This window comes from Sceloporus occidentalis, unplaced genomic scaffold (assembly GCF_023333645.1).
Source record: "Sceloporus occidentalis isolate IW3139 unplaced genomic scaffold, rSceOcc1.0.p SCAF_25, whole genome shotgun sequence".
NCBI classification, from domain to species: domain Eukaryota; kingdom Metazoa; phylum Chordata; class Lepidosauria; order Squamata; family Phrynosomatidae; genus Sceloporus; species Sceloporus occidentalis.
Genome location: NW_028317005.1, coordinates 1,943,277 through 1,960,752, shown reverse-complemented (window position 1 = coordinate 1,960,752; position 17,476 = coordinate 1,943,277). Strand labels below are relative to the sequence as shown.

General features: G+C 38.5%; 1 protein-coding gene across 1 annotated transcript; it reads left to right on the top strand.

Annotated features, from left to right (window-relative positions):
* The first annotated feature begins 893 nt into the window (after positions 1 to 893).
* On the top strand, positions 894 to 13,844 carry LOC149300252 (mast cell carboxypeptidase A-like). Its single transcript, XM_089485263.1, has 11 exons — positions 894 to 1,018; positions 1,970 to 2,045; positions 3,685 to 3,809; positions 5,373 to 5,475; positions 5,558 to 5,659; positions 7,212 to 7,313; positions 8,042 to 8,152; positions 9,394 to 9,478; positions 10,221 to 10,423; positions 13,380 to 13,464; positions 13,657 to 13,844. Exons 1-11 carry the CDS (start codon positions 894 to 896, stop codon positions 13,842 to 13,844), a joined length of 1,305 nt encoding a protein of 434 aa, XP_089341389.1.
* The last annotated feature ends 3,632 nt before the right edge of the window (positions 13,845 to 17,476 follow it).

Genomic DNA, 17,476 nt, shown 5'->3' with positions numbered 1-17,476 from the left:
CCTTCTCTAAAGGGAATAGGGTTACCAGCCTCATAAATGCAAAGTTCCACTGGATTTTATCAGAAGCATATAAATAACCAACTAATATAACAGACCGTTTGCAAAAGGTCAGAGCCTCCAGGCAATTTGCAAAAGGCTGTGTCTGTTCCAACAATCAGGAGAGAGGGTGTGCCTGTTCTTCCAATAGGGAGTGAGGGTGCGCACATTATTTGTAGGAACTTTTCTGAATTAGAGAATTTACCTTATGGTCTGGTAGATGGTTGTTCAATCTGTCTCTGTATGGTTTCCCTCCTATTGTGTGATTCCCCCATTGCAGCAAGCATTTTGCATAGCTGCCTATTATCATATGATAACTGATCAATTTCCTCAAACAGTTTGGCAGCAAAATATTTGCTGTTTTATTCTTTCTGAGAATATTGCATTCTTGGTATAGATATCTCCTCTATTTATTTTATAAAAAAAATATTTGTTAGTTATATGTTTGTTTTTGACCAATTTGTTTTTTGGTCAATGAATTCAGTTTCCTGTCCATTCGATTCTGACTAAAATTGGGGGCATTTTTAGTTGGGAAACAAAATGTATTCTCCGATGCCCTCATTTACTCTCACTCATTCTCTCAGACTCTCACTCCCTAACACTCTAAATTTCTTTCAATCTCTCTCATGCTCATTAAATTTCTCCCTACCCTCTCTGCCAAGCACTTCTGCTTGCCTGTCTCACATCTTCTTGTTCTCCTTTCTCCTCTCTTCTATCTTCTCTCTTCTTTCTTTGTCTGCATCTCTGCATACATAACCTTCCAGCAAACTTTCGACAAATTGGTAGAGCTTCCGGGGATGTCCTCTTCCCCGACACTCCAATCAGGGGGAGAGGACAACCATTGCAGCTTCGCCATTATGGTGGAAGTTCAGCAACAGGTCATGTACGTGAAGATGTGGACGAAGAAAGAAGAGAGAAAAAGAGGAAGAACAAGAAGATTTGAGACATGGAAGCGGAGCTGCAAGGCACAGAAGGGGAAGTGGTAGGCAGTGAAAGAGCCTGCAAATTTCAGATGAAACTTCTGAGCTTTTTTTCTTTGTTTTCATCTGTTTTGTGAGGGTTTGGTCTTCTCTCAAGAGAGTCGTACCAGTTGACAAAATCGGCAAATTTCCTATTCATCTATTTAGATGGAAGTTTAGACCTAGCAGCCTAACACACTACTTCTGGCTCTACAAACTTGGCCAATAGTTATGAAGAGGCTACCTACAGAGCAATTATCTACATGGTAAACAAGGGTACTGGCAGTTCTTATGAGCAGTGCAATAAAGGCTTCCAGTGCCTACAATTTGTATTTTATCTCTAGTGTGTGTCAAGATATGTTCCAGGCTCTAGATGTGACTGATAAGATGCATCATTTATCAATATTTGTTCTTTGAAAGTCACCACTAATCCTAAAATATGTTCAGATGATAATCACACAGATGTTGGTGATAACTGAAAGAATTATAAAAGGGGTAGCATAACTGGAAAAGAACAACAAAAAAGGAATCATGAAGTCCTTGTTGTTTTTTGCCCTTGTGGAGATTACATTAAGTGTTTGTCGATTCGACAAGTAAGTGATACTTATATAATTTAAGATGTTCATTATATAATTACAGATGGGGGATCACAGGCAAGGAAGGGACTCTTCCTCCCTGGAATTTGTGCTTAATGATTGTTTTTGTGGGGAAACAACGAGGGAAATATTGAGAAGCAATTGTTAATAGACAGGGAGATATGGCATTAAAAGATGAGTGAAGAAACTAGCAAAATGTAAGTAAAGAAGTGGAGGTTTTGAAAGTAGAGGGACTGAAAGGCGTATTGACTTGCCCTCCACCCAAGAAAACTATCTGGGCATGACTTTGTTAGCACAACATAGTTTGTGTACACACTGGCATACAAAGAAAAAAAATCCTTATATTTCTGAAAACTTTTTTTGATTTTTTTTTTACAGTGAAAAAGTATTCCGGGTGATTCCAAAAAACGAAGAAGAAGTACTTTTTATTAAATATTTGGGCAGTGTAATGCAGGTAAGGATCATGTATTTTTGGTACTTGAAAAATGCAACCACTAACACTCTAACAAATACATTAGATTTACTTTTGTACTAAAGAGTATTATAATAGTGTTATACTAAGTAACTTGGTCATTTTCAGAAAGCATTAACATTGAAATAAATGCACAAGACTGGATTTTTATTCTATTTTTTAATATACTGTAACAGTGTTATTAAATGTTAGTAAAGCAACCCAAACTTTAAAAAAAAAAAAAATGCAACATTTGCAGAATTAGCAAACCATTTAATGTGTCTTTCCACAGATCAGAGCAAATAACATTTTTAAATGCATATGTGAAAGCTAGAAGATTTTATTGTGCAACATGGGACACACCTTGAACCCTTAGCTAATGATTAATGTTATATTAAAAATATGGAAGTATATATATATATATATATATAATATTTTATAAAAAAATCTGTTGTTTCCAGTTGCAATGTGTACAATGTCAAATTTCATTTTATTTAAAAAAAAACAGAATTTTCATTTCACATAAGGACATGTTTAAGTGACCCCAAAAGTATGAACGGTTGTGTATATATGTTATACATATGGGTGGATATACTAGAATTTTTGAGATTATAAACTGTAGTTTGGAGTAGCCGTATTAGTCCAGTGTATAAGAATGCAAAAAAACCCAAAATGTTGCAGAATCTTGCAATACCTTTTTTATTGGAGTAATAGTATCTAAAATAATAGACAAGCTTTCGGGAGTCCTCCCTTTATCAAGTCAAAAGCATGCCTACACCTGCTGCCTCCAGCCTTATCTGTGCAGTATATGCTACTATTTTCTATTTACAACCCTCTTACGTTTTTGTTTGCAAATTCTATACCTTATTTTTTTAACCCCTGTTTTAACCCCGTATCAGAACATGTAATGGTCAGTTTTAAACTGGGTTTTTCACTTGCTTGGTCAGAAATGCTTTTGACTTGATAAAGGGAGGACTCCCGAAAGCTTGTCTATTATTTTAAATACTGTTAGTCCAATAAAAAAGGTATCACAAGATTCTGCAGAGATTATAAACAAAAGCATTTGTGAAGGTATATCTTTGACATGTAAATGATTTGACCTGCTTCTAGCATGCAGTGTATAAAGCTATCCTAAATCAAACAATGCATTGATTAAGGTCTGAGTCCGTATATCAGGAAGAACCTGCAGACTAGATGGGCCAAACGGTTCTTGTCTGCCATAAAATGTTTCTAAACATCTTTTTTATCATATGGGACACCTGTAATCTGCAAACCCAATCACAGTAGAAGCTGTCCCATGTATTAGTTATTTATACCAAGATGATATTAACCCCTTCTTTAACCTATAGATGTACGGGTACATCCACAAAATATGTGACAAGATTACCTTCAGGACGTACAGTGCCTGTACATCATCCGTTTTTCACAATGTGATCAGTGCGAGGGAGATTGGAGGGAAGAGAGAGACACTTTGTTGTTTTCACAAAGAGAAAAAGTAATAAAAAAAGAAGAGTTTTTTTATATATAAATAAATAAAATACCCTTTAATAATAAGCACTGCCAATTATTAAGTTAGGTATTACAACACATTTTTTCCTAATATGTATGAAACAAAAGAAATCATCCTTTCATTTTTTTGTAGTTGGATTTCTGGAAACCCAGATCATCTGATTTTATGATCCCTGATCATTCTGTGGATTTCCGTGCTGGTGCAGAGGACGCTAAAGCAATAATCCATCTCTTGGACCAAAAAGAAATTAAGTATAAGTAGGCATTACTTGGGGCACTTATGAAGTTTGTGATTTCTGATTTGTATAAATGTTATGCTTATGAAATCCATTAACTCCATAAAATGCAAGACGGTGGAGTAGAACTTTGGTGTCTGAAGTCCATACAATACAATTAGATACCCTACAATTATCATGCTTATCAGACTCTTATAGTAATACCAGCCAAACATATTTTATTGTAATGTTTCCCCGATAGTGTCATACAAATTGTTCCAACAAATGTCCCATGAAAGCCATAATTTATAAACAGTATTAATTCAGTTGACTAGTAAACTGATATACAAGTACAACAATCTAGTTACTATGCTTGAGATGCTCCAGGGCATATGGATATATATAGATATTAAGATTTATAACCCTTTCAGGGCCATTTTGCGATACATGCTTGATAAAGTGGACCCTAGGAGCCTGGCAGCAATGCAGGGTTCCTATCTGCAAAGACTATGGCATAGGGGAGGCTCTGAAAGTTTGTCAAATATAAGAGTAAACATGAGTCTTTCATTTAAAAGAAAACCAAAGGTTTAATGGCTAACACACTGGCTTTCCTCTTACACTGATAAGCTGCAGATAAGTCATCGCCTCTAAATAAAACAACTAAGCAGTCAGCCTAATATGACCCCTGGCTAAGATGCTGGCAATAAAGCCTGATCCCGACTACCATTCACTGTGATGTTACAGGTGCCCCTCTCTCTAAAACTCTCTGCAATCAATAAATACATGTATATATTTATTATTAAATAAAAACAATAGGTGCAAAAACCTTGGCATTCATGTGTGCATTGATATATTTTTTGTACAGTTTATGTCTTTAGTACAGAGCCAGCCTTAAGTGTTACGGCGCCCTTTGCGGACTACTCCTGTGACGCCCCCCCCCCCCATCCCAACAAAGGAAAGGAAAAACTCTTGTCACAAAACTCCCCTTTCTCATCCTCTACCACCTATGCCCGTTCTCACTGCCTTCCCCCCCCCTCTGCCCCATCTCACTGCCCCCCTCTGCCCCATCTCACTGCCTCCCCCCTGCCCTTTCTAACTGCCTCCCCCCCTGCCCCTTCTCACTGCCCCCACCTCTGTCCCTTCTCACTGCTTTCCCCTCACCCCCTCTTCCTACTTCTCATTATCCGTACTTACCTTGTTGAGTCCTGTGGTGGGAGCGGGAGGCGTCCGTCTTCTCGCTCTGCCGCTCTGGATGTTAAATAAAGTTAAAACAACAAAAAAACGATGCTTTAATTTAGGTCCCGGGCAGGGGCGCCGAGCAGTTGCTCGTGAAGTTTTCAGCAACCACTCGGCGCCCCTCACTCTCCGTGACTCCGTCGTGGTGCCGGCGTTTACAGCTGAGCGCCGGAATATGACTTTATGAATGAATATGAATTATTATTATTATTAATAACTTGACTGTGAACCCACCTCTTATTAATGAAATATTGTAAACAAGAATATAAATGGAAAAGTCTGCTTCAGGTACTACTGCTGCGTATTTTGGTGTTTGGTACACAGAGCAAATTTTATTTTCATAAATAGCTAATTATTCTATTTCTGTTAGAATTCTCTTAGAAAATGTACAAGACATAATTGAAGAACAGTTTAAAAAAAGTAGAATACTCAAAGATTCTGTGAAAATCCCTAAATATCTGCCATGGGAAAAGGTCAGTAACCAATTTACTCTTGTAATACACTTGCTTTCCAATCAATGTTCAAAAGGGTAACAATACAAGTTTCTTTCAACAGATTAGTATGTGGGCATATTCCATTTCTTTGAAGAATCCAAAGCTAGTGTCTTACGTGGAGATTGGAAATACATATGAAGGAAGACCTATGATACTTCTCAAGGTACAAAACCTGTTGTGGAAAGATTTAACCCAAATAGGCTTAACTTAGTGTTATAAGAATGATTTTCCAGAGTGAATTAAAAAAGGGTTGCTAAGGGTATCTGGAAGTATTTCCCAGTTGCACTTATATGAAATTTCTAAGCAAGTAGTCTTTTTAATAACAAGCTTCAATTGTAGCTGGCTCTGTTTGTGGTGCGGAACTGATAGAGGCACGTCTTTCCAAAAATCTTCAATGGTACCAAGTCTTCATCAAGAACTAGAAAAAAATATCAAATTGTTCCCATGTTCTGTTAGCGGCATCTCTTTTCCAAAATGTTCAATGTCCTTATAAATAAATAGGAAAAAAGTGTTTAAAATGTTCCCAAAGTGTGGTTCTTGTAGGGAATAATATCTATAAATCACATTTTTCTCTGGATTGTCAAACTCCAAAAAAAGTAAGTTTATTAAGTAAGTGGACATCAGTTAATTATGAGAGAGGTAGATGAGCAAAACACGTTGACATGGGGTTGTAGGTGAAGATGTTGTTGAGAAAAGAAGAAGAGAAGAAAAGAAGAAGAAGAGAAAGAAAAAAGGGGACATTTAATAGCTATTTAGAATAGTAGGTCATGAAGTACCACTTTTGCTATGTAAGTGTGCTTTTAGGATATATAACTGTATTCATACATACAAAAACAATGTCCCAAAAAATAGAACTAATCTCATGATTAATGGTAAGTATCCCAACGGCAGAACCCGAATTCGGTGGTAGCAGGTGTTGAAAAATGAACAAAAATAATAACATAGTATAATTCAACTGCCTATCTAAAATAACACGATACTTATTAAACTGCTAAAAAGGCTACACAGAGAGAAACGGGAAACAACTTCACCTTCACGAGTTAATGTTTGCTAAAAATGTTAGCACATTTTATTAGTAATTTTCTAGATGAAAAAAAGTCTATGCAGACAGGGCTAAGCTCATTTAACATACCATTAAATGGTAAAACAAGCACACAGTACTTGCAATGAGAAGTCTAAAGACAGTTTAACAATTAAACATGTTTTGTTGCCAGCTTATATTAAGAATGCACAAGCATTGCAAGGTTTGAATTTAAAATATATTTTTTTTATTTAGTTTATATTTTTGATTTCCACTTTCATATGGCTCACATATTTCCTATTTGTTCATTATGAGATGCATCATAGTTCCGTTTGCTGATTGTGTAAGTGAGTTTGAACAGTTAACGCTCACTACCTGGATATGTGTTTCTGGTTACTGTACTTGTCAGTATGTTGTTAGAGTGCGGTCTTTTTTTATCATAAATCTGAAATGAAGTCTTAAAAAAAGAAATATAAAAAAAGAAATGAATCAGAAAATGAAACCCCTTAAAAAGTACCCCTTTAAATTGTTAAACTGTGGCCGTTATGTTTGCTGTTTCAAATGTTTGTATTTCAAAACCTCTTCTACAATAGTATCACCAGGTCCATGTGGCTTCCAAGTGTTGTAGTCAGAACTAATTTAGTATATGTGAAGATATAGTGCATCTTTAAATATATATTTTATTTTTTTAAAGATTGGTTCCCAGAAGGCTAATAAAAAGATCATTGTCTTAGAATGTGGTACGCACGCAAGGGAATGGATCTCGCCAGCTTTCTGCCAGTGGTTTGTTAATGAGGTACAGTGGCATAACACTAAAACTCTTACAATACTTCCAAATGGATGCTCTTATGTACGTATTTTCCTGATATTGCTATTTTCTATACTTTTAACAATATAACCTTGTGTATGCAGGGATATCTGCATAGATCTCTCTCCCGCTGCTCCCCATAGTGATAAGTGTGCATTTAGAGTTAGAATATTATAACCAGAGATCAAACCAAAATACAGCGAAGGATACAGATTTTGGTCCACAAAGGCAACAATCTCCCTAATTTAATAAGTGAGTAAGTGAGGTGTCAGGGGTTGTAGTGTGCCTAAGCTTCTTGGGGTTCAGGGCCTGTCCTCCCCTGCATCTCGTGTAATTTGACTGCCGTCTTTCTGATTTTAAGACAACATTTATTATATCCCTAATTACCATTCTGTCTGGGTTTATGCCATTAGCTATCTCATCTCTTTTGAATTGTCAATGCCCAATATTTATCCACGCCATCCTGGCGTCTAAAGACACAGAAAAACTATTTTCTTATCATGCTTGAACGTAAAGAATTCCAAATCTCTCATACTCCAGAATTCAATTCAAATTTAAACAAAACAGCAAAACAATAAAAGTCCTTCGAGTGTAACGCTACAAGATGTTTTGGTGTGGTTGTGTACAAACATAGTACTCAAATACTATCTGTTCTAATGTTTATGACACGTGTAACGTTCATTTGCTGAATATACAGTGTATTTTTTCCACCACAGGCAGTCAGAACATATGGAAAAGATAAATCTATGACTAGGTTGTTGGACACTGTAACGTTCCATGTCCTTCCTGTGTTTAACATTGACGGCTATGTTTGGACATGGACTGAGGTAAATATCCACTTACTGCGATGGAAAATGTCCGAAAAGATACAAAAGCCAATATAAGGTACATGTATTAAAATAAAAAAGTTGCATGTGAATTTCTTAATGTCGGGGTCCAGCGACCCGACGCAGCAAAAGGTAGGGTGCCCGCTACCTCTGCCTCCTCCGCTGTCTGTCCGGCTTTTTGCTAGGCGTGCCCCGTTGTAACTTTATTGTTCCCCGAACACTGTTTGCAGGAACTCGATTCAGTTGCATCCCACTCGGGGGCGGAGCTTTCCCCGAGCGGCAAGTTTAAAACCGAGCACTGAGCTTTGCTCAGTGTTCAGTTATTGTGCTTCCCTGCTACATCCTGAGTGCGTGTTTCTTATTGATTATCCGTGTACCTACCTGGCTTCCCTCTGACTTTGCTCCTGCCTGACCCTTATCTACTAAACGGCTCGTGATTTTTCCGTGTATCTACCTGGCTCTCCTTTGACTTCGATTCTGCCTGATCCTATTGTACCTCGCTGGCCGCTCGTGTACCGTACCTCGGCTTGTGTCCTGACTCTGCATCTGCCTGACCCTTTTGTACCTCGCTGCCAGCTCGTGTAAGGTACCTTGGCTTATCCTGACTCTGCTTGGGCCCTATAAAGACATATTTCTCGGGTATTTTATTCAACTTCTTACTTTATTTACCAAACCAGTTGTCAAATCCCTTGACATAAACAGTCCCAAAACTACAATCCAAATTCTAAATCAAATCAAGTTACCTTGAGATATTCTAAGCTTTGTCTCACAAATAGAAACCCTTATAGCAATTATATGTACAATAATAGAGATAAAGCACAAAAAAATATGGATTATTTGCTTCTGCTCATCCAAACTGTACCTATCTACTGCACATGTCCCTCCATTGAAAATTAGAGGAATCAGGAAAAGAGTTATTAAAAGTGTTTGTATTCTTACTGAGGTAACTAAAAATGCCGGTGCACCCTTGAAAGTCCTCCTAAACACACACATACACACACTGCAACATACTTACAAACACACACACAGTGATATATTTACATAAACATACTAACATACATACACACTAATGTACACACAATACACACACAGACTTACACACACTAACATACTAACACTCATCTGGTTACATACAAGGGTATTGGGGTATCATGCAAGATCAAAAGAATATTTCTCTTTCCTGTTTATCACTAAAATGTCATTTTGAACATATTGCTGGACATTTATGCGATATTTTGCAGGATCGCATGTGGAGAAAAAATCGTAAGCCTAATGATAAATGTGTTGGCACTGACCTCAACAGAAACTTCAACATATCCTGGAACAGTAAGTAACACGCAATAGTAAACACGGTAAGATATACTGCTTACAATGGTAGAGATGGCCAACCTCTGATAGTCCAGAATGTAACAAACACACTGCCCTCATCAACTGTGTCCCAATACACCTTAACCTTATTTTCCTCCCTTTTTGACTTGATCATTTGCTCCTGAAAGATTAGTTTCCACCTTCTTGTACAAGATCTTCATATTGCCTGTCAATGTGTTTTTCAATGTGAGAAATAATATACTAACCATTTGAGTTGTATATAATTTAATTGCACTAATTAAATGCTTTAAAATAATGATATTAACAATTTAAAAGATTTTATATCCAGCATTTATTTCAATCCTACCTTAACCCCTGGTACTCATCACTTCACAGTATTCACTAAATACTCTTCCTGATTTTCTGCTTGTTTGGGTATTTTTCATTCTTTAAAACAAATATTTTAATTAGGAAATAAAGGCAAGATACATGCAGATTGCTTAAACTGTACCAAATGTAGAGCATTGCTAAGCAAAGGGGTTAAAATGTAGTTACTTTAAATATTTCTGCTGAATACATTTCAACATTTTCTAATGGAACATATAGTCCACCTTTTAATTATGCATTTTTTAAGAACAAGATTTTCAAGGGGTTCAAATTAATGTTTGATTAATTAAAACTTTCACCCAGTATATTGTTGAATGTAAATCAGGACAATGGCTAGTTCTATATTTGTAAAATAATAACGTCTTTTTACCAGGTGTTGGTACAAGTGACAACCCATGTTATGAAGATTATGCCGGATCTGGTCCTGTTTCGGAAGTGGAGACACAAGCACTCACTGCATATATCCGTGAAAATCTCTCATCTATCAAAGCTTATATTTCTTTCCACTCCTACGGCCAAATGTTAATGTACCCTTATGGATTTACAAAAAAGAAACCACCGAACCATAAAAAGTTGGTAGGTGGATGAACTGTATGTTGAATTATTAGAATTGTATTCATTTGCAGAAGAAAGGGGGGAGAGGGGATGGCTGAACTAGAGGGGGGGGGAGAAAAATAAGTTGTTGAGAGAGGTGAGCCTGATTAAATTGATCTAGGCATAAGTAATGGTGATTTGGGAGACCCGGGGAAGGATTGCTGGACTAAAGGGTTCTTCACTTCTGTTGTATGAAGCTGAAGTTCTAACATAAAATTTCAAGAATGATATTAATTTGTTAATAATACAAAAACTGTATTCCACAGAAAAACTATGGAATATTACAAATATTGGAGCATAACTCAACATGAATTAACCTCAATGGCCAGGTGTCATAGACATGTTTCTTGAAAAGCAAACTCAGTGCTACGTGACTTTTTTGTAGATTCTGTAAATGCTTTGTTGGGACAGAGCTTTGAATGTGGCAGCATTTGTCCAGAGCTACTTAGGTTTTAAATACATCCTTTTAACAGGCAAATATATGTTGAATTACTGTAGTTGTTCACTCATTTAAGTCTAGTGGAATCAATAAGCTGACAAGTCAGGGCGAGCTGGCCCAGGGGGGCTGCTCCGAAATTGTTCATAATGGGATGTGAACAGGTCGGAATGACATTTTGTGAAAAATTTGGATCAGTATGGGGAGGCAGGAACGCGGCAGGGTCACATAATGCAAGAGTACGTGACCCTGTGGTGAAAGCGTGTAACTGTGTGTACGTATGCAAGCCAGTGTTGGAGGGGAGGGGCAGATGGGCCACTTTGCTCTACTTGCCCCTCTGGGCTACCAGCCCTACCCTGCCAGTCACCAAATGGCAACAGCATTTCAGGTTACCCAGGACAGCCCATTTATCTGCCCCTTGACCTAGATAATGAGTCTCATAATCTAATCAGAGGAAACCGGCTCCAAAGCCTGCAAGTGTTGTAAGTGTTGGGGGTTTTGAGCAGGGCAGAGAGGTAACCATGGTGAAAATTCCTCTTCCAAAACAGCCGAATATTATAGATATATCTACCTCGACTGCATTCCCTAAATGCACTGCTGATGATGCTGGCCTATTTGGCATTTGGTCAAATCCCATCATATTTGAAATATATATCTCCTTTATATATCTCGTTTTAGCATACAGCACAATGGTGGGGGTTTTTTTTGGCATCTTACAAGATCTGGAATAAAACAATGCCACGCAACCTTAGGCTCAACACCTACCAAACTGAACACATAAATATAATAAATAACATCAATAGACATAAATAATTAACAGAAACCATAAAGCCCGCCAGGAAAACTAGGAACCACCACACAGGGACGGACATACCAAGATGCCCAAACCTGAGGCTCCCAGGACCACCTATCAGGAACCTCCCATCAAATGTTCTCCCCCAGAGCACTCACAACCCCTAGATGCCTTGTAAGCCTGGACAGCAACATAACACAATGAAAAGGGCGGAACAAACAACACAAGTTAAGGTGACTATAAAATGTCCCTAAACCTTGTGTTAAAGCTTGGCCCTACTTGGGAGGCCCTTCAGGGCCCACTCTGACCATGTTGGCATCATTATAGGACTCTAGTTGTTGACTAATAAAAATAGGGTCGAGTGCCTTCATAAGGAACTTGGACGTTTATTAAAACAATATAACTTCCAGATTAAAATCTGGAAGCCTTTGGGACAATATTGGATAGAAGTCTCAATTTTCTTCTGAACAGGGCCGGCCCGACAATGGAGCCGAGTGGGGTAACCGTTCCAGGCGGCACTTTTGAAGGGGCGGCACTTTGCCCCAGGCGGCATTTTGCCTTGGGCCGGCCCTGCTTCTGAAGATTGGTAATTGAAAGGTAATTGAAAGAATAAACAGACTTTATCCCTTTTTAAGCTACGCAATTATGAATATACTATATACAGATCTGTTCCAAAAACAACAACATATATAAACATATATAATTGCTTTAATCTCTTTCAATAAGGAGATAAAAAATACAGTGGTTGGTAAATATATAAAGTATCATCCACTATTTCATGTTAAATCTAAAAGTATGTAGTAGCGAGAACCAGCATTTATAAAATCTACAGTTCTGTATTTAGTTAACCTTTCCTGACGTAAGGAAGGCCTTTAGATGTTGGGCAGACTAGATGGGCCAAATGGTTTTTATCCTCCGTCACTTTCTATGTTTCTATGTTTAGCACAGTGGTGTGCTTATGTCTGCCGGTCCCTGATCAGTGGCCTGCACACATATTGCCTCAGCTGCTATCCTTAAACTGAGAATCAATATATATTGTCATATTCAAGCTCCAAAAAGGGACCCATGGTGCAATGTACAGCATTACTGGTACAGTGTAAATGTGCTAGTTTGAAGATCAGATCTCTTTCTTGTCACCAGTTAAGTAGCAAAGCACTGGGGAGCTTTTTCCCTAAGATTTTGTGGGACTATCATCCACAGGACTTGCTGCCCTTGGCCCTATTGGCCTATACCAAAAAAAATGTAGCTTCCTATTTGGACGCCTCAATATAGTGGGCTCAGCATTGGAGATTTTCCCTTGTAAACTAAAACAAGAACAAAGAATCTTGTTGGTCAAGGGATCCCGATGTTGTTTATGCGTTTCTAGTTTTCAATAGTTTATAGGCAGCTGTGTGATTAAGGAAGGTGAGGCAGTTTTATGAATGGAAGGTATCCTGCTCCTCAGTGTAGAGAACAGCTAGAGACACTACGGAGTGTCGAATTGAGCTTTATAGCGTTTCTGAGATACAGTTAATTGTATTTAGTTCTGCCGTTCGAATCCTTTCATTCCGGGGCTGTTTTGATTTTTTGTTTTTGATAACCTTGAGTTTTTGATCAATTATTTGTTGGACCTCCTGTAGTTCTACAGAGGTGAGATCTCTTAGTTTTAATTTATAAACAGGATACATTTTTGTAAAACTACCTGATGTTTTCTGCTTTTTTGTCCATAGAAGAAAATTTCTGGTGCTGCTGTACAAGCGTTATCTGGCCTCTATGGGACCAACTACACATATGGACCTATAGCATCAACTATCTGTAAGATATTTTTGTTACAAACATGAAGATGGTGTGTTGCTTTATCATATTGGAAGATCTCTATTTGCTTTTGCATTTTTAATCGTTCTCCAAGTATATAACACACCAAAACACAGTTACCACATAAATAACTTAGTGTTTAAGAGAATGACATGTTCTGTTCAGATGCTGAATTCACTGATTTACTTGCAGACCAAGTTTCGGGTTCCTCTATTGACTGGACTTACGAAGAAGGCATCAAATATTCTTTTGTCTTTGAGCTAAGAGATGATGACGTTTATGGCTTTCTCCTTCCAGAATACCTGATAAAACCAACTTGCAAGGAAACTATGCTGGCTGTGAAAGTAATTGCAAACTATGCTACAGGACTGGATACATAAGAAGTTTTTTTTGGTTTTTTTGCTTGCATGAATTAAACTTTCAATAAGATGTGTTGGAACTAAATGTAATGAAAATTGTGCTTCATTAAAAAAATTATGCAGTACTAGCTTAATAGTTTTATTGTGCCCAATAAATATATTATATAAATATATAAATAGTATTATATAAATATAAGAACTATTTCTCAATTCTTTTGAGTGCAAAACACCAGTCCTGGTTGCAGCCCTTGAGGGCTGGAGGTTAATGCCACTGTGTGTGTGTGATGAAACTCATTCTGAACCTGTGTAAAATACAAGTAATTTAGTAAAATAAACACGTACCTTTTACAGTAGTATAAATCTAACAAAAGTACTGTGTTAGATTTATACTATTGTAAAAGGTACCTGTTTAATGTGTTTAAAGCTAATCTTTCAAATACATTTGGTAAAAAACATTTAGAATATAAAACAGTAAAAATAAATAATCACTTTGTGAAATTACTTTACACAATATAGTTGGAAAGAATGACCTCTCTGTTATGCAGGAAGTTTCGTAGTAGTTTTACAATAGAAACAACATTAAGAAAATAAAAGTTCATGCTTAGGTTATTCATGTTAGATTTTCAGTTGTGCTTCACTTGATTATAACATTGTGGATTCCGACTAATAAAGTTGTTTAGACAAGGAAAGAAAATATATTTTTAAGTGAAATTCTGGCAAGAGTGCAAATAAAGGAGCATGTAGTTCAGCCGTTAGATTCTAGTGTCCTATGTCACCAACATTTAAGATATGAAACGTTCACAAAACAATGATATCATCTGTGAAGATAAGAATTTCAAGATAATCAAACTGTAAAATGTGTTTACCTTGATTATATAACACAGATATTATACTCAAATTAATCAAACACTAACACAAACAGCTAAACACTAACACACCCTTATTCTAATACCTATACTGACTCGTACAAAGCAGTAAAAGCTGTTCGCGCTACTACCATGTGGTCATGTACATTACGTGACTTCACCGAGATCCACCTCTGCAAATTGGGCCTCAGGCCAGCCCTGCTTAAAGAGTTAAGAATGACTCCTTGACTATGGAGCTGTTTATCTTAGCTTGCAATCAAAGAATGGGTACAGTCAGCAGTTAAGTTAGATGACAAACTATTAAGTTAAAATACCCCACTTGGCTATTTAGAATTATAGACAGTAGCTTACTTCACATTCAGTTGGGACATAATTACATAGTTACATAGATTCATAAAAGTTAAGTCTATCAGCTTCAGCCCCAAGTGACACTGGTGTAACTACAGGGGCCTGTGACACCTTTTTTAGTTGTACCGGTTCAAAATAGTTTAGAAAGGACCCTTCCAACCTGGATCATGATCGGACGGGCCCTTCTTAAACTATTTTGAACCGGCACGGGGAGACAGGAGCGTATCGGGGGTCATGTGATCCATGGTGAAACTGAGGCTGCCCGCACAGTGTCTATATATGTATGTAAGCATGGATGTTACTTTTGTGTGTGAATATGGATGTGTAATTGTGTTAGTGTGTGTGAGTATGGATGTGTAATTGTTTTAGTGTGTGTGAGCATGGATGTGTAATTATGTTAGTGTGTGTGAGCATGGATGTGTAATTGTTTTAGTGTGTGTGAGCATGGATGTGTAATTATGTTAGTGTGTGTGAGCATGGATGTGTAAGTGGGGTGAGATGGAGTGTGAGTTTGTGAGTATGAAAAGTGTGTCTAATTTGTGTGTTTACTTATGTTTTATGTTGGAAGGGGGGGGAAAAGGGCAGAGAAGCCACAGACAGACAACAGCTGTTGAAGCTGAGGGGCCCGGGGTGAATTTTCGCATCAGGGCCCGGTGGTTTCTAGTTACGCCCCTGCTTGCATTTTATTATAGGGCTGCAAATGGAATTAATGAGAAAATACAATGTGATTTTTTAATAGTATTGCATTGATTCTGTAGTAATGGTTGTTGTAATGCAATACAATGTTTTGAAGGTTTTAAATTTGTTTTATGTTAGCACATTTGACCATACCAGACAAGCACATTCAGGGCCGGCCTTAGGGGTGTGCGACCTGTGCGACCGCACAGGGCGCCATGGTTGCAGGGGCGCCTGACCGGGACTTAGATTAAAGCATCGTTTGTTTTTTATTTTATTCTTTTTTTAAACTTTATTTAACATCATTCATGTTAATTAAAGTTTTAAAAAAAAAACGATGCTTAAATCTAAGTCCCGGTCAGGGGCGTCGAGCGGTTGCTCATGAAGTTCTCGGCAACCGCTCGGCGCCCCTTACTCTCCGTGACTCCGTCGCGGTGCCGGCATCTCATGTTGAGCGCCGGACTATTCCGGCTCTCAACATGAAATGCCGGCACCGCGGCAGAGCGAGAAGACGGATGCCTCCCGCTCTCACCGCAGGACTCCGGCAACAAGGTAAGTGGGGGGGTGTAGTTTGAGGGGGCAGAGGGGGGTGTAGTTTGAAGGGGCAGAGGGGGGGGTGTAGTTTGAAGGGGCAGAGGGGGGGTGTAGTTTGAAGGGACAGGGGGGGTGTAGTTTGAAGGGACAGAGAGGGGGTGTAGTTTGAAGGGACAGAGGGGGGGTGTAGTTTGAAGGGGCAGAGGGGGTAGTTTGAATGGGCAGGGGGTAGTTTGAAGGGGCAGAGGGGAGGGGTAGTTTGAAGGGGTAGAGGGGAGGGGTAGTTTGAGGGGCGGTAGTTTGAATGGGCAGAGGGGGGGGTAGTTTGAAGGGACAGAGAGGGTGGGTAGTTTGAAGGGGCAGAGAGGGGGGGTAGTGAGGGGGGGAGCCAGAGGAGTAGTCCGCACAGGGCGCCACAACGCCTAAGGCCGGCTCTGAGCACATTATCTTGTGGTAAGCTACATCTCCTAGGTAGCTCATCCAACTCACAAGGGTCTTAGGATAAACACTTGTTTATCCTAAGAGCTCTACCATAATACAATTAATACAGTTAGATTTCTGTTCAAGGTTGTTATCTAAATATCACATGACACCAGACCTTGACTGAGGTAGCGCCAATGCGACGCCCTCTTTACCCCCCTTCCCACAATAAATACACAAACACAAAGTAAATAATATAATGCTTTATTATAGTCAACTATGGAAAAATAAGGCCACGGTGCAGTCCGCTTTACGCCTTCCCCACCGTGACACAGATATAAATAACTTTATTCATAGTAAAATGAACTTTATTTGTAAACACATATAACATAGTATATAATATAGCAATGCACGTGCCGCACTACCCGACTTACTTATGACACGTGCAAGCCTTAAAACTAACAATTGTAAACCAAATATAAAGGCTACAAATCGTAACCCTAAATTGTAAACAACCGAACCGGCTGGCACAGGCGTAAAACCGTAAAAACGTAGAGACCACCGGCGTCCCCTGCACGGCAGCCATTGTCACGGCTAGGATTCACCAAGGCACAAGCCCAAGGAGTGTCCTGCACTTAGGCCGAGGGCCTGTGCACCACGGGTCAAACCACACCTAAGGTGGTTAACCCTTGCGCTATGCCAGCTTGATAACCAACCGCCAAGAAACAGAAAAAAGAGGGGTGGGAGGGAGGGAAAGCTTTCCTGGTCAATCGAAAAAGTGACCTAAACGGGGTGGGCTCCCATATATAT

Bases quoted from the DNA above. Each gene is read 5' to 3' on its own strand.
- LOC149300252 (XM_089485263.1), top strand. From the start codon at position 894: ATGGTGGAAGTTCAGCAACAGGTCATGTACGTGAAGATGTGGACGAAG. The intron at 2,046-3,684 runs GTAAGGATCATG...ATTTTTTTGTAG, and splicing joins ATTTGGGCAGTGTAATGCAG to TTGGATTTCTGGAAACCCAG. The intron at 8,153-9,393 runs GTAAATATCCAC...GATATTTTGCAG, and splicing joins ATGTTTGGACATGGACTGAG to GATCGCATGTGGAGAAAAAA.